The 25,759-nt window shown below is 40.4% G+C and overlaps 1 protein-coding gene across 2 annotated transcripts in view; it reads left to right on the top strand.

Annotated features, from left to right (window-relative positions):
- The window catches only part of OSBPL3 (oxysterol binding protein like 3), a 324,326-nt gene extending 310,613 nt beyond the window's left edge, over nt 1–13,713 (top strand). For both annotated transcript variants that reach the window (XM_030202113.1, XM_030202121.1), the window contains one exon: nt 11,158–13,713. In XM_030202113.1, coding sequence (XP_030057973.1) covers nt 11,158–11,254 — 97 coding nt within the window. In that variant the 3' untranslated portion in view covers nt 11,255–13,713. The remainder of the gene's footprint in view (nt 1–11,157) is intronic.
- The last annotated feature ends 12,046 nt before the right edge of the window (nt 13,714–25,759 follow it).

The following is a 25,759-nucleotide window of genomic DNA, read 5'->3' as shown; positions in this document are numbered from 1 at the left end:
TCCCTGCCCTCCCCTCCCATCCACGTCCATCGATTCTCCTCTCTCCCCTGCCCTCCCCTCCATGTCCAGCGATTCTCCTCTCTCCCCTGCTCTCCCCTCCACATCCAGCGATTCTCCTCTCTCCCCTGCCCTCCCCTCCATGTCCAGCGATTCTCTTCTCTCCCCTCCCATCCTCCTTCTCCACTGCCTGCCAGTGAAGCGTTAGAAAGGCTGCCAGCATCAGACTCAGCAGCGCGAACGGTGCATGCAATTGAAAGAGGCTGGCAGCGTTGGAGCTTCCCTCTGCGAGTCCCACCTATGCGAAAACAGGAAGTTGAAACAATGTAGGTGGAACTTGCAGAGGGAAGCTCCGACGCTGCCAGCCTCTCTCAATCGCTGTCTGCACCGTTCGCGCTGCCGAGTCCTAGAAAAACAGGTCTCGCTGGGGGAAAAAAAGGTACCGGTACAAAAAAAGCCCTGGGTACTTGTAAACTGGATTGGCCACTGTTGGAAATGGGATGCATGGCTTGATGGACCTTCGGTCTGTCCCAATATAGCAGTTCTTATGTTCTCTGTATGAAGTTTCAAGTACTTGAACACTGATCGTTGCTGATCAGTCATGTCTGACCGAGAGGCCATTGGAATAGAAAGTACAACAGCCATCTTTCCTTTAAATTTAGAGTATGAAGAATCATCTTACTGACTTAGGTGTTCTTTGTGAGCAGGCGACTCATCATTAGGAGATGGCTTAGAAGATGAAGTCTGGTAGTGAAAGGTGATCTTTCAAGTGTCACAGCAGTCTGAGATCTAAGTTTAAGTTCCTGAAAAACTTAAGTTGATATTGCCTATGACCTCTTTCTGCACAGTCTCATAATGGCTGTCTGACTGCAGCCGGGACTGCTTCAGAATTGAAAAGGATGCAACCTGCCCCTGAAGATCCTGCTGAGAGGTAGAAGGATCATACACTGAGCATGAGATGTGGTAGAATGGTGCTGCTGTTGAATGAATGAATGGAGTGGTAGAGGTGCCTGCGTAGAATGCCTAAAAAGACACTGTGAAGAAGAAATCCTATAGGACACCCAATAGGGAGATGAATGCTGACGCTGATAACCATACCGACAAGCATGCCGATGTCTGCTCAGAGAATGCAGTCGAGATCGTGACCAGCTCACCAAATTAACCGAGGCACGTCAGAAGTGTCGCTTGCCTTGTTTGTGCAGTTCATTGGCGATTGCACCGCAGACTTTGGTATCAAGGTCTCCCAACTTCAAATATTGCCTCTCGATACCCATGAACGTCCATACTGGAGTCATGCATCAGGACGTCAGTAGAAGGCATGGCACTAAACATGCTCTGCCTGTCATCTTGAGTCAGTTCCAAAATTCCCAGCGGTACCGCATGGGAGAGAACGTGCTTTGTTCTGGTGTCCTGCTGGCACTGAAGCACTTGCTCGGTAGAGTTGGTTTGCTGGCGACTGCATAGAGGGGGTTTGGCATCGATGAAGTACTTGCCTTACTCTGTTATCCTTTTGGCACCTAAGCACTTGCATGAAAAGATTAGCTAGGCTTCCCTACCAGAAAATGTGGACGACAAACTATGTTAACAGCTTTTGCTTGGCTTCACTTGCTGAGTCGCTGTTTCTGAGGTGTCGCTAAATACACTCCAGATAACACGTTAGCTGTGTTAACTAAAAGGCTCTCCCTGCCCATGGTATACTGGGACATATACAGAATATCTTGTCTGAAAAAAGCATCATATTTGCACTGTACGGTTTCACTAACCATGTGAAAAGTGTATCCAAAATGTATCTGGATCATGGATGTCATTTTCAGTTATATTAGAAAATTTATGCTCTCAAAAATATATATATAATATTTATAAATGTAAATTAATCCCTCAGAAGTTACAGGAAAATAGAAATACTGCGGTCTATGTGACTTTTGCGGTGTATACAGAAGGGCTTACCTTTAGTAATGACCATAGTGGCAAATACTTACAAAACACTCGCACAAAATTAGCATGGGAAGAAAGAAACCGACCTCATCAGTTTTTTATTTATTTATTTATAAATTGCTTTTACAATATATTTTCAAGCATGACATCTTGAAAGAAAGTGAAACATATTCCTCAATACATAGAAATAAAGAAAAATCAAAATATACCAAGGGTATTACAAATTTCACTCAAGTCCTACAATTAAGGATTCCAAGGTTTAAAGCAGAGGAATCAATATCAGGAAATCAATAAGGAAATAGCTAAACGCACAGGATTATGGCGATAATCTCATTTCGGTCCAGTTGTTGACTTAGAAGCAATTAGTTTGGAGAGCTGAAGTGGATCAGTGAAAGTATATTTTACATTTTCAAGCTTAATAATACACTTGCAGGGGTACCTCAAGAAAAAGGTACCCCCTGCTTGAATAACTGGCGTTTTCATTTTGAGAAATTGTTTCCTTCTTTTCTGGGTCTCCCTAGAAAAATCCGGAAACAAGGATATACGAAAACCAAGAAATGGCTTCTCCCGATGTCTAAAAAAACATCTGGAAGAGCCATTGCTTGTCAGGTAGTAAGGCCACTGTAGCAACCAAGGTTGCTTGTGTGGCCTGTTGAGTATCCAAAGTTTCCAGGAGAGCAGAAATGTCCGATATTTGTTGTACATTTTGATCTAAAGGTTTTTGAGAAAGATAGAAAACCTTTGAAAACGGTGGTAAATTAGTTTCTGGTATAGATAAATTCTCCATCAAATATCTGTTCAACATATCGCCAGGTTTTACCATCGGAACACATGGAAAATTAATGAAACGCAAGTTTAAATTCCTGGCATGGTTCTCTAGATTTTCCGATTTAATTCTTAGACTGGATATGTCTTTTAGGAGCAAACGACCTCATCAGTTTTAAAAGGAATGCTGTTTTTGTTTTTCTTATGTAACTATGTAAACTGCTTTGGTACCTTTTGGTGTAAGGCAGTATATACCGACAGCATGAAAGTGAGGCTGAGAAAGAGACATGGTGTATAATAAAGTCTGAAAATTAAGAGTACTTTTATTTGTAAAGATACTGACCACCAACAGAAAAAGAGCAAAGAGAGAAGAAAAAACATTGTGAAAACTTTTTAAAATAGATGACATCAAATAATACCTATAACATGTCTGCAGTCCTACATGTGCGACATCTAAAGAGCCATAAAACAGCTTACAAATAAAATCATCAATTGTGCATTTCCATAAACCAGTGAAAATTATAGTAGTTGACAACCATTGGCACTTAAATAATTAAGAACATAAACAGAACTCATATATATATATATATATAGATATAGATGTTACAAACATAGCGAACATGTCAATATAAATAGTGTATCATAAAAATGTATAGAAAACATAAAATGTATGTAAAATTATAAAAAAAAAACAGATGACATGAATGATTTACTACTACTACTAATCATTTCTATAGCGCTACTAGATGTAGGTTGCCAGGATCAAAGCCTGCTGCACTAACCATTAGGCCACTTCTCCCTCCTACCCATTGTTGCAGCCACATGAAAATTAAGAATGTCTTTTACAAAGCTGCTCTAGCGTTTTTAGCTTATGCTAAAAATCAGCTTGCAGTAAATGCTGACACACCCATAGGAATATAATGGGTATCTCAGTGTTTACCACCAGCTGATTTTTAGCAGGAGTTAAAAATGTTAGCATAGCTTTTCAAGAACCCCTTAATTAAAAACATACATCTCATATATGTACATATAAAATGTGTATTAATTATAAATGTTACAACCATTAACCCAACCACATTTAAAAAGATCATGAACATAATAATATAGTGTATCATAAAAATCATGAATGTAAAATCAAATGTTTAAAGAGAACAGATGACATAAATGATTGACCCGTTGTCGCAACCACATAAAAACTAAACTCTTGTAAATAGTATGTTATAAAAAATGGTGCATATGTAAAAACTGTATACAAATGAATATATACGAAAAATGGATGATAATTCTAGCTAAAACATAAGCATTTGATAAATTTATGAAAATAAATATTGTGCAAAATGGTCTAACACATTGGTATGTAAAACAAAACACACATGTATATAAAAATGTCAAAAGGTATTATTATCACTATGTTTAAGTATGTTTAAGAGACAGAATTTACAAAAATGGTTTTAGATCAATATCCTTCCCTACTACTCCAGCTGTTCTAGCTTTTCCATAAGGAATTGTGCCTTGCTTTGTTGGGCATTGGTGTTTCTCTCAGACAAAGCCCCAGATTCCCAGTGTGTAGTCATTTTCAGGCTCATGCCAATCCACTAATAAAGAAACCACCAGCCCTGTGTGACCAAAGTATTCCTTTACATCTCTCATGAAACCTCCATTTGGGCTCATGGAATCCTTATCTGAAGAGTTTAACCTAGAAAATACTCTTAACTAAAGTGACTGTTAATAGACTCAGTGAATTTCAAGCCTTAGTCATCTACAAATCTTATATACTCTGTAAGAGTACTGTAGGGATGGTCCATGGGGTTCCTAAAAAAATTTGAAGCACTAGAGGCAAAATCTCCATTAGTAGTTTAAAAAAACTTCAAAAAGAGAACCATTCCGCTGGTAGTAGACAAACACAAGTCTGACTGCTGCACAAATCCACCAGAAATAGATGCATAGAAATGCAAGGGACCCGGCACAGATCCATGTTTCAACACAAATGCCTGCTTCAGGGGTCATTGCACTTTTTATGGTATTAGGATTTTATATGTAACAATACCTCAGCAGTGGCAGCAATGAGCAAAAGGCAAACATTAGTGCCTCTTCTTTTTTCAGAAACCCATGGGCCATCCCTACCCTTACAGACTTTGATATCCTCACATATGGTATTTTGCCTCCTTTTTTTGTTGAAACTTAAACTTATACCCTTTCATCATAATAGTCATACTATGTAGTCATCTTAAATTTCTGACAAAGGTACTCACAATTTTTTCGTGTGAAACGAAGGGAATAGCAGATAAAAGGCATCTGGACAATAAATAATGCAACATATGTACCTGTTTGTGTGTGTGTGTGTATATGCCGATTATTACCGGAACTGGAGCACTTAGCAGGAAATAATTAATTCATCCTGGCATTATGAGCGTGTGCCAAATCTGAAATTACTGCCAGGAGAGCACAACGGCCTGGCGGTAGTCTCATTTTGGCGCATGCTGCATGAGCGTAAAGTCTACCTTGGTTTAGAAGAAGGGCCCCTAAATGCTAAAAAAAACCTAAGTGGGAAAAGGTGGAGGAGAGGGAAAACAAACAGATTATTACACCCCCACAAACCAAAAATTACAAGAAAATGTAATACTTCTAAAACAGCATTACAAAAGACCCTACCCTGAAAAGTGGAGACAGAGGTGTACAAAGGTCACATGACAAACAAAAACTTAATACATGAAAGGATGAATAAACATGATTAATTCATTGATTTTTTTAAAATTTACTTAGGTGCCACCTTTCCTTATAAAAGCTTATAATAATTAAAAGTACTGCAAAGATATTTTGACACCTAGATCAAGCCACTTTTATACATTTCTGTCAAGCAAAATTATATTTGTGTGTGTGTGTGTAAAGAAGAAGGCAAGCAGGAATTAAAAAGGGAAAATGCTAATGTCTATACATACACATAGAGTGCCCAGCTTGAAATGCAACTTATATAATCATACTTTTTTGATCTAGCAAGTCCAGTATCATACCCTTTTTTTGAATCGTCAGATTCGCACATCTGCCCCTGTTATGGCTAGAATGAGCCAAGCATATCTTGGGGGCAATGACGTAATCCTCATTGATCCACTTTTTCCATTTTTTATATAAACAAATTTCTTCATCAGTTTCTTAAATCTTAATAATCTTAATAATAGTAAATAGCTTTCACTTAGCTTTTTAAGGTATAGTGCGGTTATTCTGGCCTAGTGGTTAGGGTGGTGGACTTTGGTCCTGAGGAACTGAGTTCAATTCCCACTTCAGGCAGCTCCTTGTGACTCTGGGCAAGTCACTTAACCCTTCATTGCCCCATGTAAGCCGCATTGAGCCTGCCATGAGTGGGAAAGTGTGGGGTACAAATGTAACAAAAACAAAATAAAAATTCTTGCATCCCAATATACACTATCCAGCTTATAATCGAACGAGAATAACGCCCAAGTTCCGACCTAAATCGGGAGATGGGCGTTCTTCTCACAAAAACAAATAAAGCGGCATAATCGAAAGCCGAACTTTGGACGCTTTCAACTGCACTCCGTCGCGGATGCGGACAAAGTTGACGGGGGAGTGTCGGAGGCGTGGTGAAGGCGGAACTGGGGCGTGGTTATCACCCGAACAGAGATGGGCGCCCTTCGCCGATAATGGATGCGTTTGTAGCTAGAATTTAGGGCACTTTTCCTGGACCCTGTTTTTTGACGAATAAGGCCCCAAAAAGTGCCCTAAATGACCAGATGACCCCCAGAGGGAGTCGGGGATGACCTCCCCTGACTCCCCCAGTGGTCACTAACCCCCTCCCACCACAACAAATGATGTTTCACAACTTTTTACTTTCACCCTCAAATGTCATATCCTCCTCCCAAGCAGCAGTATGCAGGTCCCTGGAGCAGTTGTTAGGGGGTGCAGTGGACGTCAGGCAGGTGGACCCAGGCCCATCCCCCCCCCGTACCTGTTACAATTGTGCTGCTTAATGCTACTAGTCGTCCAACCCCCCCAAACCCACTGTACCCACATGTAGGTGCCCCCCTTCACCTCTTAGGGCTATAGTAATGGTGTAGACTTGTGGGCAGTGGGTTTTGAGGGGGATTTGGGGGGCTCAACACCCAAGGGAAGGGTGATATGCACCTGGGAGCTCTTTTACCTTTTTTTTTGTTTTTGTAAAAGTGCCCCCTAGGGTGCCCGGTTGGTGTCCTGGCATGTGAGGGGGACCAGTGCACTATGAATCCTGGCCCCTCCCACGAACAAATGCCTTGCATTTATTCGTTTTTGAGCTGGGCGATTTCATTTTCCATTATCGGTGAAAAGCAAAAACGCCCAGCTCACACCTTGGCGAATAAAACATGGGCGTCTATTTTTTTTAAAAAATACGGTACACTCCGCCCCTTCACGGACCCGTTCTCGGAGATTAACGCCCATGGAGATAGGCGTTTCTGGTCGATTATGCCCCTCCAAGTATACAACAGAGACCCAATTAAACCGACATGGTTCCATGTTTCGCAAAATTCGCTGTATCAAGGTAGCCTCCTGAAAATTCAAATAGCAAAACAAAATTACCCATAAGTAAACTGCGGCATGTTCAAATCATAGGGTCTGTAAATAAACAAAACCCAGACCTGTAACTTTGTGTCAAATATCTCAAAGATGGCCACCGCTCAGTCTACTAAAAGTATTTATACAAACGTAATGGTGACGTCACTCTAACTTCTGGACTGAAAACAGCTGATCCAAGGCAGTAGATAATTTCAAATCAAGGTCATCCAATCGATTTCACGATTCAATCCATGGGATTCCACAGCATTAAGAGAATAAATCCAAAACTGTTCCCTGTAGTTTAATAATTTTTCACAATCTCTCCAATATGAATGTCTATACATAGGCATGTATTGTAATCATTGCAGGCAACCATTCAAACAGCTCATAAGAAAATTTCTTTTTCTTGCAGGAAGTTCTTATCTATTCTTGCCCATTATTACCCAGGCTAATCATTAAGGAACTAAAAACAGTGAAAGACCATCTGTCAATAAAATGCTCTCTAGAAAAAGTCTTCTTCATACTTATTTAGAAACTAATTATTCAGTTCTCTATTCAAATATAAAGGGCCACAAAAAGAGCAAGTTTTAACTCAAAAATACAGAGAAGTGCTTCCAGCCTGCCCGAATAAGTGGCTACATTGGCAGCACTGCTGCCTTCTAATATTGGCATTTTTCCCAAGGATCTACTCCGATTTGACAGCTGAATCATGTTTTTCACGGCTTCCACTTCCTTAATACTTAGCCTGGATAATTAAATGGATTTACGCCTGCTGTAAGACACTTCTAGGTTTTTGATAAAAGTGCTCTTCAGGAGGAATTAAGGGGAAATTGTCCCCACTTAATCCCCCTGCACCACCCCCCCCCCCCCCAAATTTGATTGCACTGAATGCTTGTGGGCTCTGTTCTTAATAGGGAGCTTATAGACATATAGGGGGCTGTATGCAAATCCTTGGTAACATCTAAGCTTTTTTTTGGTTGCTACCCACATTGAACCCGTCCAGGGTAGTTGGATGATATACTGTACACGGCCTTGAGTGAATTCCTTCATAAAGGCAGTAAATAAATCCAAATAAATAAAAGCCAGAGTAAGGGAGCTATCTGTATCCGGGGATATTTAGCAGTATATCCCCTCTAACTGCCTAAGCTGAAACTGTCTATATTGTGGGTGATGTGGGGGCAGAGTTGGCACTTAATCTGGTTCAGCTTATCCAGTTAAGAGCTAAATATTGGTCTTTAGCCAGGTAAGTGCTGGCCAGCAACACATACCCAGATATTCAGTGCCGGTGCTCGAACATGGTCTGGCATTGAGATGTGGATCATCAATAATAAATTATAACATTAAAAAATTATATAAAAAGTACATCTCTGAATCGTATATATGTGTAAAAATATATACATATATATTAAAAAAATATATATATCCATAGACAATGTATATATCAAAAAATATTTATGATATAATATATCTTGACACAAATCAATTAAATCAATAAGAACACATTAAAAATGGTGTAATTTTGGATACACAACAGACTGTGTATTATATTAAAATAATTACATAAATTTATAAAGTATGTTTTGCTATATCTGCTGACCTTTTGATGTATAGCTGATTATAAAAAAAAGATGTCTTTATTAAATCAGTACACACAAAACGATATAAATATATAATCCTATAAATGAAAAAGAAAACTCATTCATTATTATCTAATATGATTACACAAAACAACAAATAATAAAAAATGATAAAAAGATGAAATGGTTAAAAAAAAGTTTTTTGGAAGATATGAGTCACCAAAATACGTACACTCTAGATATATATAAATATACCTGGAGATTATAAATATAAATGTAAACATAAGCTTAGATATTAATTATATGTAGTGCACTATCATGTGACTAAAATTTTGTAATCTTCCAAAATTAATGACTACAAGGTTATAGGATACGGTGTAACTGGAAATACATCTTAAATATAATTCTAAACCTTTTCTAATTTCGGGAGCGCATTAAACAAGTATATATATGTGAGAGACCTTTTGACATCATGAATCTAATTCACTACCAAAAAGCTGTATAGTCTAAACATGAAATCTAATATTGTGTTTGTAGGCTATTTTTAATTTTCTTTTTATCTTCATTTATCATGACCTTATTTGAAACCCTTTTATAAACTATAGAATCCTCCCACGTGTGCAATTCATCTTAAACGATTGTGATAGAATGATAAATAATAGCCACCACTGAGTGCCCCTTCTTGTTAAATCATGAAGTGTTGTGTCATATCAAACTAAAAATGAAAGTAAAAAACAAAAGATAAAAAAAACTTTGAAATTGATCTTAAAATACCCACAAAGTTAGATCTTGTCCACAAGCATTCATATTTATAAACTATGGATGCCAATCTTTGAAATGGCTAAATTAAAAAAAAAAAATGAGTCTAAAGTGAATCATATATAAAAAGTTAATCTTATCCACCAGGAAACTTGCGTCGGTTTCAAAAAGGCTAGATTTCAAGAACAAGCACCAAACAATTGTATATATATTTGAAAAATTAATTATATGCCAAGACAAAATTTGTGTATATAAAATATTTAAAAAATATTTGAAAATTCTTACCAGCTTACCATGGCCTTGTAAAAAAGGACCACTTAAGAAAGAAGCTATAGGAATATCTGTGGTATAATGTGTTAAACTCTTAAAAAAGCAAGGGTTTTACACGTATTAAACTCTTTAAAAAAAAAGGCAAAGGTTTTAAACCATCTGTGATAGGATGGAATATGAAGTTTTTTAAAGGTTTTATGTATAGCGATGGCTTTTTAAAAAAATATAAGATATTAAAAATCCATATATACTTTGCTATTAGATATCTAAAAACTTACCGAAGTTTAATGGGGTTTTACACTGGATTGTCCAAATAGCTTCAATGAAGAAACAAGAGGGCGCCCCTGAATTGTCCATTATTTTTGTTTGTATGTTTGGAAATTGTATATCTTGTAGACTCCTGAGGAAGGCGCTTTGTGCGCCGAAACACGGCTGCTGTGTTGAGTCGGGGTTTTTTTGCAATAAAAACTTTATTTTCATCATCACATCTCCGCCGGTATTTGAGAAGAGCCTACCCTTCTTACTTTTTGCTTCTGCATTCTTTGACGTAGGAACTAGTGCACCTCCACCCTTTGGGTGGTTATCTTTGGAATTAATTATCAGTCACCCCATTACTTTATTTGCATGCCACTTTGCACATTGTATGAGTCTTTGGTCTGTTGTTGATTTTTCACTAATGTTTGTTGTTGTCCAGCCTGCACGTTGCAAGACTTTTAGGTCCTCGTTACCTGTTTTTTGGGGTTTTTTTTTTTCATTTGATTGATACCCTTCTAAATCAATACTGTTTTTAGAGTCTCTTTTGCATGGCAGTATTTCACATTTGTTTGGTCTTATCTTGGAAGCCCTTTGTGCTGTTGTGTCGGGAATGAGCCACTTATGTCACATGTCCTGTTCCTTATGCATATCTCCCTGAGACTGGACTAGGTGGACCTTTGTTCCTGCCCTATCTTGTCCTGGCTTGAGGTGCTTACTTCTAGCAAGCCGCCTGGCTGCCCTGTTCTGTATCGACAGGACTGCAGACATTTACAGATTTTATCCACAAGTATTCAAGCTACACCAAACAGTAGAAACAACCATAACAACAAAACCATACAATGTGTGGACAATATATTTGAAACGTACACACACTGTATGGTTTTGTTACGGTTGTCTTCACTGTTTGGTAGACTGTTTGGTGGTGTTTGTATTCCTTGTGGAGACTTATTCTTCCTCCTTTTTTGTGATCCACAAGTATTCTCCAGATCTAATGTGTAAATGCCAGTGAGTGTTCTGAATGCTCTAATTACTTTTTTTTTTTTTTGTGCTACGATAGAAAATCCGCTGATGATTCGTGGGTGAGCACTGGAACATACTGGGAACTGAGAAAAGACCCTGGATTTCCCAAGTTGGACTGTCCTGTGCTGTGGTAGAGCATACAGATTTGGTGGTTTCTCTCTGAGATCATGGGAACAGCAGAGCACATGCATGCACACTCCTTACATTCAGACCACAGGCATGGTACAGAGCCACCAGGAAAGAATGCTGACTTGGCAAACTATGGCAGTCCCACCACCACCCATGTAACATTCAAACTTCTCTCTGGGTGCTAAATGCCGCACAGATATGCCAGGTCCCTATCCAAGATCTTCCAGGAATCTTCAGCTGTACTGACAACGGGGACCACACACTGTGCAAAGGAGAGGGAGAAATGCAGAGGGGAAGGATGCAGCATAGGAGGATGTGTGGTAGGCATACGCTGTTCATGTATGTTTCTTGTATGAACAGACTGCCTAATGTGGTAGGGTGCTATAAAGGATTTATTTTCATTTGTTAGGGATAAGCACATTACAAAATTCCCTGGTGGCAAAACCTGTTCTGATTAACATGGCCACCCTAACTCATGAAAATTAAACTTTTATACTGCATTAGGTTTTCTCTTTATATACGTGTAACAGAGTTTTTAAAAAACATGAATAAGAATGTATTTTCGTAGTACATTCCTTTGATGTTCTCAGTGTCGCCCTGATGGTTTGTACAAAAATTGTTTTGTAGTTTATTTTAAAAATGTCAATATTAATGTCTACCAAAAAAAAAGAAGAAGCTTTTAACGCTAATTTTCCAAAGGTTAATTCACGTTTGAATTGAAGTTCTGCCTTATTAGCTATCATTTCCCAGGATCATCTGTAGCAGGGATTGGTGATACCAGGCAATGAGGTCGATATGCTGGACTATGACGTGTGGGCTGGTACACTGGCCAAGGTCTCTGCGAAAGCACAGGAAGCAGAATGACCAAGGGGAGAGGGCTCCTGCTTTTGTCAGCATCATGCAGGCATCCTGGTCCGCAGCCATGCAGGAACAAAATTTAGTGACTCAAGCTACAAGATTTTCACTGTGTTGTTCCAGAACAAGATTGCTGAAGACAGACTTGATGCAAAATCTAGTTTTTCTAGTTCTGTTCACATTGGGGCCATTTCCAAAACAGTGCCGTTGGGGTCGACCAGTCATTGTTTTTGTACAAGATGCTTTTGAAAACCTGGAATCATTTCTAACTCTGAATCCATTAAGGTCACAGGGCATGAAGTCCTGTTTCTATAGGATTTTTTTTTTTTTTTACCTCATAGGCAGAAAAAGAGAAGGCCATGAGCACATTGGGCACCTTGTACTGTTGGATGCACCTTTGAAAGGCAGTTTGATAACTGGACGCCTGCAGTTACGCACACCTTGCGCTTGTAAGTGCACTATGCACTATTCTATAAAAGATGTTGTGTAATTGCTATAATGCATAACTGCAAGGAGGGTGTATATGTGTGTGGGAGGGGGTGCAGACATGTATCCAACTCATTCTTGCAATTTATAGAATTTTATAAGTTACGCGAATTACATGTCGCGCTTAGGCACACCCATTTATACCTGCCGTTGACCGGGTGTAAATGGTTGCACCTATATTTTAGGCACAACAATGCAAGCTTTTTTCTAGTATTCTATAATGGAATTGGAGCGTCCAGATGCCATCATAGAAAGACGCTCTCTACACATCTTCGGAGCACATAGAGACGCCTTGTTATAGAAGTTCCCCACCCTCAACCAATGTTTATCTTGTAAGTGCAAAGCCAGAGGAGAAGAAATTCAGCTGTTCCTGGTTGAAACCTGCATCTTTGGCCTGCTGCTGGCAGTGGAAGCTGTTCCTGTGAATTCTCAGAAATGGGTAGATATTTAAATAAGAATTTGACTTTGGAGAGAATGTTTCTGTAGTTGGGTCAGCGATATCTGTTTAATCAGGAGCAGGAACTTTAAACTGGTAAAGCGAATATCCCAAACAGGCTTCCCGCAGTGACTCCCAATTTCTACAAGACAAAACAACGCAGCGCTTATCATAGGAGACGGTGTTGGAAGTTCTTAGTTACCTTTGTGAAATATTATTGAATACTTTCAATATTTTCTACCTCTTTGTAGCCACTATATTTTAGATCTTATATATCTGAGCATTTGCCTTAGAGTAAATTTTAATATCTTATGTTCCTCCAGCTCTTGCAGATGAGATGTTCAGACAAATCTATAATTGTATTGCACCAAACTTAGTGCCTGTCTTCCCTTTCCTTGTTGTATACCATGTCTGTATAAAATGCAGTGTTGATGACCAAAAAGGTAACCAAATTCCAAGGAGCAATGGGGCCAGTAAACTCCAGGGGTAAAGCTATAGTTTAAAATAGGATCTGGCATACAGCACTAGGTAGGGGCTCGATAGCTCTGATAATCTTTATCTGTATTCTGTATTTGTATATTTAATACACATGAATTGCAGCTGCAAATGTTTATCATTGCACTTTAAAGAGATATTGAACCCTTGTTTGTTATGTAATATTTTAAAATAAAATAGCAATGTAATTTAGCATAAATCCCAGCTACCCTAACCTTTCTAAGCTTTCAGTTCTTGTATACACTAGTGGTCCCCAGCCCAGTCCTGGGGATTCTCAACCTAATGTGGTTTTTACAGTATCTACAGTGAATATGCATGAGAGAGATTTGTATGCAGATATACCTCATGCATATTCATTGAAAATATCCTAGAAATCTGACTACGGGGTGATCAAACATTGGATTGGTGACCCCCATCTCTATCTCTAAATAGTCTATTGCATTTCCTTATAGATCAGAGAGAGAAGTCAGACCCCATGAAGACCTTCTACCAAAGGGACTAGTGTTTCCAAACAAAATTTGGGGACCAAGCTACGATTTATATTTGTATCTCTTAATCTTTTATTTTTCCTTACCATTTTGGTAGCTAAGTTTCCAATAGCTATCTCATGACACTAACGCCGAATGCATAACTTGGACTTTTGATTGGTTATGGTGCCTTTTGTATTGAACTAGCATGAGAATTATCCAGATGAGTTCTGTGTCAGAAGGCACAAAGGTTCTGTCTTCAGATGGGTTGAACTGCATGAGTATTTCTGGGCAAAGACACATCTGTCAGCAAATATGTACTGAAAATGCATGGCCAACATAATAACATTCTGAAAAATGTATATTTCCAGAGCTGGAAGCCCATGTTAAATACCTGAAGACATTGTTTATTACAAATATGTTCCCTTCAAGAAACTAACCTAAAGGCTGAGAGCTGCAATGAGCCTGCCTCTATCCCAAGGCTGATGGTTTCATCTAAAGCAGTGGTTCTCAACCAAGATCTGGGGAACTACTAGCCAGTCATGTTTTTAGAATATCCACAATGAATATGCATGAGATTGATTTGCATGCTTATTTCCTCCATTGTATGCAGATCTCTCTCATGCATATTGTGACAAGGCCCCAGCCAGCAGCCCTTCAGGAGGGGGAGGGCAATTCAAGGGCCTGTCTCCTTGGTTTATAGGTCAGGCACTAATCTCAAACCCTTTAGAGCTACAGTGAGGGACTTTGCTTCTAATAAGGGGTCCAAGGCGGTCCACTGCTACCTTCTGACTAACACCATTAGTCTTTGTGAGTCCCCTGTGCACTCAGGATGATTTCCCAAGTTACTTCCACTTCACTGCCCTTATATTCAATGCCCTCTTTCTTTGTGCCAGAAACAGCTCCCTTATTTCTGGAACCTTTTGCTTTTCTACTATAAAAAAGAAAGATGGTTAGTGGTTGGAGAATATGCAAAACAGGCGCACTCCACATCCAAGCTGTATGCAGATTAGCCTTCCATGATGCCCTTATGCAAGCACTTCCTCTCTTCCACCCCCCTCTCTCCTGTCTGTTTTCTGGGGAGAGCTTTTAAATGGGCTTCAAGATATCAACCCCTCTCTTTTCCTTAGGGCCTATCCTAATTGGGTGGGAAAGGTGTTAAGTAGCTTAGCACCACCCAACTTCTCCTAATATGGGCCTAGTTTCCTGTAGAGAGTTTGCAGGCATCTCAGCCCCATCCTGGCTCATTATATCCACTGCTTTGGTGCAAGAACTTATAGGACCTGTAGTTTTCCCCCCTTTCACGGCCTGCCAGGACCTGAACCTGTCACAGTATTCATTACAGATCTTGAAAATTCATCTGGCTGGTGGTCACCCAGACCAAATTTAAGAACCACTGTTCTCAGGTACATTTCATCAAACCCTCACTATGTGCACACATAGGATTAAGGCATGAGGATTTACACATGCAAATGAATCAAAGCCAGGGATCAATCTAGTTTTCTAAATATAGAAATGTGGTGGTTTAAAACTCACTGTAAATAGAGGCGGTTGCCTGTTTATAGAGTTGATTGGCCATAACATGGGCATAAACCCCAGCTTTTCTGCGAATTGCTACACCTAGACTGACTGCAGTTTGAGGAAACGGGGATCATCTCGGAAGCGAGTGGAAATTGCGGGTACAAGCAGGTGATGCCAATAAAGGATTCCTTGGAGCTGCATGAATGTGACATTGCTGTGTTATCAGTATAAGCAGAGACCTTTGCCACGTTCTTTTTTTTCTAATTATAGTGTTTGGCAGTGATTTAGTCAGATGTACTGAGACAAGCAAAAATGACTTCGGAAATACAGCTGCCCTTTGAGGCTTAATTCTATCCTTTTGTCTTATACTGTGCTCTTTAAGATGTAACACTGGTTGTCATCCCTCCTTCCCAAAACCAGTGAGAGACAGAGTATCTTCTCCCCTTGTCTATGAATTGCTCTACAAACACACAACTATCCTTTTATTGGCTTTACTTGCTCCTCTAACAGTATCACTATATGGAACTAGCAAGTAACAATTTGCTGTAAAATTTTAAAATACGAGGAGGAAAAGGATTTCAGTGGCTTAGGTCACATCTAAAGTAGAACTTGGACTAATGACCCGCCTTACTTCTTCACTAGTTCTAAAAAACCTCCAATGTTTAATTAAATAATTTCTCAATTTTTTAACAATTTTTTGTTTTTTTCATAAAGTCCGTTCATATTCACAGGTACTTATCTGAAATGGTACTGCTACGCTGTATAGAATGGCTGTTTCACACTGGCTTCATCAGGAGCGTTTTAATAATGCAGCACTCCCAGTACCCCTGCCGTGAAATGTATATGCTGACTGAATACATTTCACAGCAAGGGCACTGAGAGTGCTGCATTATTAAAACGCTCCTGATGAAGCCAGTGTGAAACAGCCATTCTATAGAGCGTAGCAGTACCATTTCAGATAAGTACCTGTGAATATGAACAGACTTTATGAAAAAAACAAAAAATTGTTAAAATATTGAGAAATTATTTAATTAAACATTGGAGGTTTTTTAGGACTAGTGAAGAAGTAAGGCGGGTCATTAGTCCAAGTTCTACTTTAGACTTGACCTAAGCCACTGAAGTTCTTTTCCTCCTCGTATTTTTAAATTTTACAGCAAATTAATTGTTACTTGCTAGTTCCACAAACACAGTAGTTGTCAAATCCCTGTTGTTGAAATCAGTTCTTATTTGCATGTTCTTGTTACATGGCAGGAAAAGGCAGAAATGGTTTTCCTTCAGTCACCCTCGTACACCTGCATGTGTACAGCAGCCCTTTCTGGTTTCTGCCAACCTGAAATGAAATAGGTGGCTAAGAGCGTAGTGCAAGCATACTTTCACCCCATTCCTAGTACCCTGCAATCAGAATCCCTCCACTTCTTGGAACTGGCTCTAAACCTTTCTAGTGTTCTATAAAGGAAAGCAGATTCCTATGTTTCTGTATAGACTGGGATCCTACCAGATGCCTTGTAATGGAATTGCCTTGAATAGAACTTCTAGGTGCTGTTGTACCATGTCTGGAATTTGTATTTTGACAAAAATGGTCTCCTCTGGCAGGCCAGCTGTGGTTGGTATCGTGTTAGCTTACTATAAGAGTCAGTTGCATCAGTTAATGACATCTTAAAGGCCCTCATGCGTGAACTAAAATCGTCTGAAATGTGTAAACTTCTTATTTTTCTGCGTATATATGCCATAAAGAGATTTATTTAATTTAGCATTTATATTCCTCCAAACCAATCAGACTTCAAGGTTACTACTGAACAAGGTGTGAGCTAAATGAGAAGGAAATATGCAGAAATAAATACAGTAACTAGAAAGTGATGGAGCAGCCAGGTTTTTAAGCCCTGGCAGAAAGAATAAGAATGTAACAACATAATAAATGTTAGCTGTTAAAAGACCTGCACGGTCCATCCAGTCTGTCCAACACGATGGCCAGAGTTGAATCTGGCACTCTGCAGGTTCCACTTCATGATTAAACCTTGCCAATTTGGGGGCACAGACTGTAGAAGTCTGCCCAGCACCAGCCCTACTACTGGAGATACCTTTGAAGCCCACTCCAGCCTTGATCCTGATCTGTTTTTGTCATTTGTGGACCCAGACCACAGAAGTCTGCCTGGCATTAGTCTTACTTCCCAACCCCTGAAGCTGCCGTCAAAGCTCACTCCAGTTATAAGGTCATTTCAGTTTTGCTTTAATTAGATTCCATCCTTTTTCTATATATAGTGTTCCTCTGTGTTTATCCCACGCATTCTTGAATTCCGTCAATGTTTTTGTCTCCATAACCTCCTATGGGAGGGCATTCCAGGCATCCACCACCAGAAGCATAGCCATGTTTTGATCAGTGGCGTAGCTACATGGAGCCAGGGGGGCCATGGCCCCCATAGATTTGGCCCTGGACCCCCCTGCTGACGACCCTCTCGACCCCCCCTCCTGCCACCAACCCGCCGTCGCCTGCCTTTGCTGGCTGGGGACCCCAACCCCCGCCAGCCAAGGTCCTCTTCTCGCAAAAGGCTTCCTTCTGTTTCTGACGTCCTGCACGTACACAGAACGAAGCCTTGCAGATCAGCTTTGTCTATGTGCCCTGTTATAAAATGACTTCCCACATGGCTGAGGTGGCTGAGGTTCTTACTTCTGGGATGATTCTTGCCTTATGAAGGGTGTTGATGGTACTTGATTTGCAAAAGTCCATAATTTAGTACAGCTATCGAGAAGAAAACCCTTCTGTCTCTCAAATCAATGTCTTCTGTTTGTCAGGCTCTGTATTCTAGGAGTCAATTTCAAACAGTATTAGGATTACAGTAATTTAATGCAGGCTTTGGGTTAAGATAAAGGGCATTAAACCTAAGAAATTACAAATTGGAACAAATCCCTGGAATACTGTAGTATGACCCACTATCCTCTGTTCCCAATGCACCTTTTTTTAATCGTGTCTTTTTATTTTTTTCCTACTTGCTCTTTGCCCCTCTTTTCTGTGTTAAGGTATTCTCGCATCTGGCAGGCAGAAGTGGTATATAGACCAGTCAGCTCTCTGATATTATGAAAGACTCTGCTAGCACGGAAATTGCCTTTTAGTGCCATCGAGTTAATGGTTATAGGCCAGGTTCTGTAAATGGCGTCTAAAATCTAGATGCGACCGATTAATGCACCTAGTCCTTAGGACCGGGCAACACACCTACATTTAGGTGCAGCTATTTACGTTACTGAAAACCTGGTGTAGATACCCACACCTAAATGTAGGTGCGATTCCCCTGAATTCTGTAATGCTAGCAGGGCAGAGGGTGGGCAATGCAAGGAACACAGCTTCTTACTGCAGAACAGGAACATTTCTGTGACTCATTTCTAAGTGATTCCCAGTATCTACGTCAATACTGTACTCCTTTACAGCATGCACTGACATTTTCTGAGTTTTGTATAATTCTGTCTGATATTTGTGTGTACTGTCCTTTGCAGGCTTTGTTACTTATTTAAAACAGTTATGTATAAATTTCATGGTGACTCAGTTTCGATAGCCTCCACTTTCCAGGTTAGGCCACGTGACCAGCAGATAGTGCAACTTCTGAATAACCAAAATGCGACCTGCAGGGCAGGAGGACCCCACTGCTGCCACAGGGAGAGGCATCTGCTACAGGGGAAAAGAGAAAGAGCACATGGAAGGTGAAGCTGTGGAGGGAAGCAAAAGGGGAGAGGGACCACAGGATAAAAGTGGGAGAGAGGAGTAAGAACCAGGAGGAAAAGCATCAGTGAAAAATGGGGGGGGGGGGGGGGGAATAAAGTGGAAATCACCTAAAGAATTGTAACTTTGAAATCATGATTGTAAATTGCATGGATTTTCTTGGTGTTACCAGAGAGGTTGGCTTCTCAGAATGGCCATGCCAAACTACAAAATACACAATCCAAAGTCATTGCTAAGGATTTTAGAGTCCCCTCCCCATCCCATACTTTGGTAGTTTCCAACTAATGCTCTAAGGTTATAGTTGTGTGCAGTTTGATGTGGTGATGCGGAAATCTCAACTGTCCCATGATGCTCAAAATCTTGAATTGTGTTTTCATCCACTATTTTTTAGAAAATAGCCATGTAGAGGACACAGGAAAGATGAGGGCTAAAGCACTTTAGTTAAGGAGTGAGGTACATTTTATGGGCCACGGTTGTGTGTTTTGGATTGCAAAATTTCTCCCCTCCCTTCCCTATCACTGGTCTAAAGGCAGAAAAAAGTAGTGGCCCAAATTCAAAGCCTGCATTTGTAGGTCTGTAGTGTTCCTAATACCCTACATGTTTTTCTAATGTACTGTATGAAAGGATAAGATGTTGTAACCCTTCTCCTATGTGTGTTCCTATGTTGAGGTATATATTCTGTAAATGAGCAGTTTTTCTGTCTTCCAACTGAAATGCTGGAATTGTTTTTATGTTTTTAAAACTTAAAGAAGTAACCTTGCCTTACAGATGTAAAACCGCACACTTCACTTAATGGCGTCTTGTCCTTATGTTTTGCTTTTTAGGCAGATATTAATAAAAGACATCAAAGAAAAGATCTGTTTCAATTATTTCTACCAGCCAGAAAAAAAAGACTAGCATTTGTCATACACAATTAATGCTACTAGATTTTGGGCCACATTACATGACAACACGAACCCTTCAGGAACCTAGTACTTTTCACAGAAAAGGTGGTGGATGCCTGGAATGCCTTCCTGGTGGAAGTGGTTGGGGCAAAAACAATGAAAGAATTCAAAAAGGCATGGGCTGCAGCAGAAGTGTAACCAGATTGTGACACCAGGGGGAGCTGAGAGGTGTGTGCGCGCAGACCGTAGGTGCGATGGACCTCCTGAAAAACAGGTGCCATCCAAAGTCCGTTTGGGAGAGCAATCGCTCCCCTGGTGCCCCACCTAGCTACACCACTGGGATACATGCAAGAGGGTCCCTATCTAGCAAGAGGATGAGATGAAAGCAAAATAAATGTCATAGAGGGGTATAACTTGCATAGCGAGGCAGGTACAATCCTAAATAAAGGCATTGAGGTACAGAGTGGCAGGCACCACTCTAGCCACCTTGCTGAGCAGAACAGCTGGCTCATGCTAGTCTTTGTTATTATTACACTATTGTCCAATAACTTCATAATTCAATGTCCATTTGTTCAAATATTGATCTTTTGACATAATTCAACATTGCAATTTTCATATAACAATAGGTTGTAAGACTTTCTCCCAGTCAGACTGCCTGGAACAGCAACTGTCTACAACCCTTGTAAACAGAATAAGAATGTTTTTAGATTTATTTCTGATTGGGTATATTATATAGGAATGTGTACTTGTAAAAAGGCAGGCTATAAATTTTAAAATAATTAACTGTCATGCTGGCCTGAGTCAGACGGATGATCATTAAGCCCAGCACCCTGTGTTGAACACTGGGTCATGTGGTAGTGCCTATCAGATTGTTAATACAAAAGCTCTTTCCATGTTGTACCCTCCCAGAAGAAAGGGAAGTAATAGAGTTCAGTATGCCCCAAGTCAGAAAATTAATTTCTTCCAATAATGCTAAGGACATTACACTTGTGTAGGTCATTAGAAAGACTTCCTCCTTGAATATTATGTTCTTTTCTGGAAGTGGTATTTTCATAAACTGAACATGGTTCTGAGAAGGGCTAACAACATGATTCGAATCTCACACAACAGAGGCTTAAGATACGTAAACTCTTACTTCCAGAAGGAAAGGCAGAATAGAGGAGACTGACAATAGAAGCATTTGACAGGCGAACAAAGCACAAAAGTGGGAAATTTTCAATAGAAAAGAAAACTCGCAAACTCTGACAAGGGTTTATTATATGAAGTTAAGGGAAGGGTAGGAGGAAACTGTGATAACAGTAATATAATAACTTAGTAAATGATGACAGATAAAGACCCATACAGTCCATCCAGTCTGCCCAACAAGATAAACTCATTTTACATGGTATGTGATACTTTATACCCAAGTTTGATTTGTCCTTGCCATTTTCAGGGCACAGACCATAGAAGTCTGCCCAGCACTCTTCTTGTACTAAATTCTGAAGCTAACTTCGAAACCCCTTAAAATTTACAATCCAGCTCATCCATATCTATTCAGTCACTATCAGGGCGTAGACTGTAGAAGTCTACCCAGCACCAGTTTTGCTTCCCAATTACCAGCGTTGCCACCTAATCTCTGCTAAAATTCCGTGGATCCATTCCTTCTAAACAGGATTCCTTTGTGTTTATCCCATGCATGTTTGAATTCCATTACTGTTTTCATCTCTACCACGGCATTCCATGTATCCTCCACCCTGTCTGTGAAAAAATACTTCCCGACATTACTCCTGAGTCTGCCCCTCTTCAACCTCAATTCATGTCCTCTAGTTCTACCGCCTTCCCTTCTCCAAAAAAGGTTCGTTTGCGGATTAACACCTTTCAAATATCTGAACGTCTGTATCATGTCACACCTTTTTTTTACTGAGAGATGGTACTGGGTCTGCAGCAGATGTTCGTAAACCTGTCCTGGGGAACCTTCAATAATGCAGGCCCTGATGCTCAGAAGCAAACGTGGGTGCTAGAGGCCACTAGCGCCTGCATTAGCTATCGTACAAAGATCTAGCGTGGGAAATGAGAGCACCAAGGATTAGCGCAAATAGCATGCTAATGTAGTCAAATGGATGTAAATGAGGTAATTTCCTATTAGGTGCTGTAGCGAGGGCGGCTGACACACAATAGTCTTGCGGGTCTCGACAGTCTTGCAAGACTGCCACAGGGAGTCTCGGAAGCCATTTTAAAATCACGGCGGCACCAGGGAGAATAATGGCAGCGGCCACTAGTCCACCAAGGCCCCGGGGTGCTGTAGTGTGCGGTGGGCAACCAGGCAGAGCCTCTGGGCCCTTGGGCACTGCCTGGTTGCCCAAATGGTCAGTCCTCTCCTGTTTCCTATTCCTCCCAATGCTAAAAAAAACAGCACACAAAACAAAGCTGCTTTACCATTACAAAATAACGCCAGCTCGTAGCAGGCATTGGGTGTTTGAAGAGAGGATTTCTTGTGATTCTTTAAAATCTGCCAGTTTTGATTGGTTTTGGAAGTAGAAGGAAACTGTGCAAACCCCTGAGTGCTGGTTGCGAGAAACGAACAAGGAGGTTTAATAAACAGGAATGGAAGTGAGCCTATCTAGTCCACTGTAAGCAAGGAAGCCAATTAGGACAATCTAAGTTTCCCCTTCACAACACAGCTGTCATCCCCATTCACTCAAAACCAAGCAAGCAAACCTATGAGCTGCTGCTGCTGCTGCTGCTGCTGCTGCATCCGCATCCAAATTGTTGTTTTTTTTTTATTGTTGGCCCATCTGCAACCAGTCTAAAGCTGTTTCAATTGGATAGGCAGTGCCTTTAAAGGTGGAGGAAAACGTTTTGTTTTTTTTGTTTTTTACTTATTGGACAGCTTTTTAATTTATTTGAAAGCTTCCCATATGTAGATATAAATATCATGAAATTGAATATCATTAAAACAGCTTAAAAATTATTATAGCTGACAGAGAAACAGCAATTTTAAACTCTGTATTTTGTGCTAATTTTTCTACACTAAAAACTAAATAAATATACTGTATACAATACAGATGGCCAAATTTCAGTGAGGATATCCTGTTTCCTAATAGGTTCGTCTTAAATGTTGTTGTAATCTGCCTTGGGAAGCCTGGTGTTATAAAGATGGTGGAATATATTGAAATTAAATGGAAGTACAATTAAACTCTCTTTTCATTGGGGCACCTAGTAACATAGTAGGTGACGGCAGAAAAAGACCTGTACGGTCCATCCAGTCTGCCCAACAAGATAAACTCATATGCACTACTTTATATGTATACCTGACCTTGATTTGTGTCTACCATTTTCAGGGCACAGACCGTAGAAGTTTGCCCAGTACTAGCCCCGCCTCCCAACCACCAGTGCTGCCACCCAATCTCCACTAAGCTTGAAGATCCATTCCTTCTGAACAGGATTCCTTTATGTTTATCCCACGCATTTTTGAATTTCGTTACCGTTTTCATCTCCACCACCTCCTGCGGGAGGGCATTCCAAGTATCCACCACTCTGTCCATGAAAAAATACTTCCTGACATTTTTCTTGAGTCTGCTCCCCTTCAACTTCATTTCATGTCCTTTAGTTCTACCACCTTCCTGTCTCCAGAACAGGTTCATTTGCGGATTAATACCTTTCAAATATTTGAATGTCTGTATCATATCACCCCTGTTTCTCCTTTCCTCCAGGGTATACATGTTCAGGTCAGCAAGTCTCTCCTCATACGTTTTGTAAAGCAAATCCCATACCATTTTTGTAGCTTTTCTTTGCACCGCTTCAATTTTTTTTTTTACATCCTTAGCAAGATACGGCCTCCAAAACTGAACACAATACTCCAGGTGGGGCCTCACCAACGACTTGTACAGGGGCATCAACACCTACTACTACTACTATAAATCACTTCTATAGTGTCGTATGCAGCGCTTTACAATTGAACATGAAGAAGACAGACCCTGCTCAAAAGAGCTTACAATCTAAATCAGGACAGACAGGACCAAAAAGGAGAAGGGAAGGACAAACAGAAGGACACATAAGGATAAGATAACAGTTACAAGTCAGGAGTCGAAAGCAGCATCAAACAGGTAGGCCTTTAGCCCAGATTTGAAGACAGCCAGGAATGGAGCTAGACGTAATGGCTCAGGAAGCCTATTGCAGGCATAAGGTGCGGCGAGATAGAAGGAGCGGAGTCTGGAGTTAGCGATGGAGGAGAAGGGTGCAATTAGGAGAGATTTGCCTAGTGAATGGAGTTCTAGGGAAGGAGTGTAGGGAGAGATGAGGGTGGAGAGGTAGTGAGGGGCTGCAGAGTGAATGCACCTCCTTTCTTCTGCTGGTCACCCTCTGTCTATACAGCCTAGCAACCTTCTGGCTATGGCCACCGCCTTGTCACACAGTATCTGAGGATCTGAAGGCGATGAAACAATCACCCCAAGATCCCTTTCCCCATCTGTACATATCAGACTCTCACCTCCTAACACATATGTCTCCTGTGGATTTCTACTCCCTAAGTGCATCACTTTGCATTTCTTCGCTTTGAATTTTAATTGCCAAACATTAGACCATTCTTCTAGCTTCTGCAGATCTCTTTTCATGTTTTCCACTCCCTCCGGGGTGTCCACTCTGTTACAAATCTTGGTGTCATCCGCAAAAAAGGCAAACTTTACCTTCTAACCCTTTGGCAATGTCACTCACAAATATATTGAACAGAATCGGCCCCAGCACTGATCCCTGAGGCACTCCACTACTCACCTTTCCCTCATCTGAGCGAATTCCATTTACCACCACCCTCTGGCGTCTGTCCGTCAACCAGTTCCTAATCCAGTTCACCACGTCGGGTCCTATCTTCAGCCTGTCAAGTTTATTCAAGAGCCTCCTGTGAGGAACCGTGTCACAAGCTTTGCTGAAATCTAAGTAGATTACATCTATAGCACATTCCTGATTCAATTCTCTGGTCACCCAGTCAAAGAATTCAATGAAACTCGTTTGGCACGATTTACTTTTGGTAAAACCATGTTGTCTCGAATCTTGCAACTTATTGGCTTCCAGGAAATTCACTATCCTTTCCTTTAGCATCACTTCCATTACTTTTCCAATAACCGAAGTGAGGCTTACCGGCCTGTAGTTTCCAGTTTTTCCCTATCACCACTTTTGTGAAGAGGGACCACATCCGTTGTTCTCCAATCCCATGGAACCTCTCCCGTCTCCAAGGATTTATTAAACAAATCTTTAAGAGGACCCGCCAGAACCTCTCTGAGCTCCCTCAATATCCTGGGGTGGATCCCGTCTGGTCCCATGGCTTTGTCCACCTTTAGATTTTCAAGTTGTTCATACACACTTGCTTCCGTGAATGGTGCTATATGTGCTCCATTCTCATATGTACTTTTGCCAATAAATCGTGGTCCTTCTTCAGGATTTTCTTCAGTGAAAACAGAACAAAAGTATTTGTTTAGCAAATTTGCTTTTCCTTCATCATTATCCACATAGTGGTTCGCACCATCTTTCAGTCTCAGAATTCCATTTTTAATCTTCCTCCTTTCACTAATATACCAAAAGAAATTTTTGTCACCCCTCTTTACATTTCTAGCCATTTGTTCTGCTTGCGCTTTTGCCAGACGTATCTCTCTCTTGGCTTCTTTCAGTTTTATCCGGTATTCCTC

Source organism: Microcaecilia unicolor, chromosome 1 (assembly GCF_901765095.1).
Source record: "Microcaecilia unicolor chromosome 1, aMicUni1.1, whole genome shotgun sequence".
NCBI classification, from domain to species: domain Eukaryota; kingdom Metazoa; phylum Chordata; class Amphibia; order Gymnophiona; family Siphonopidae; genus Microcaecilia; species Microcaecilia unicolor.
Note: the sequence above shows the minus strand (reverse complement) of the source record. Positions and strands in the feature narration are given on the sequence as shown.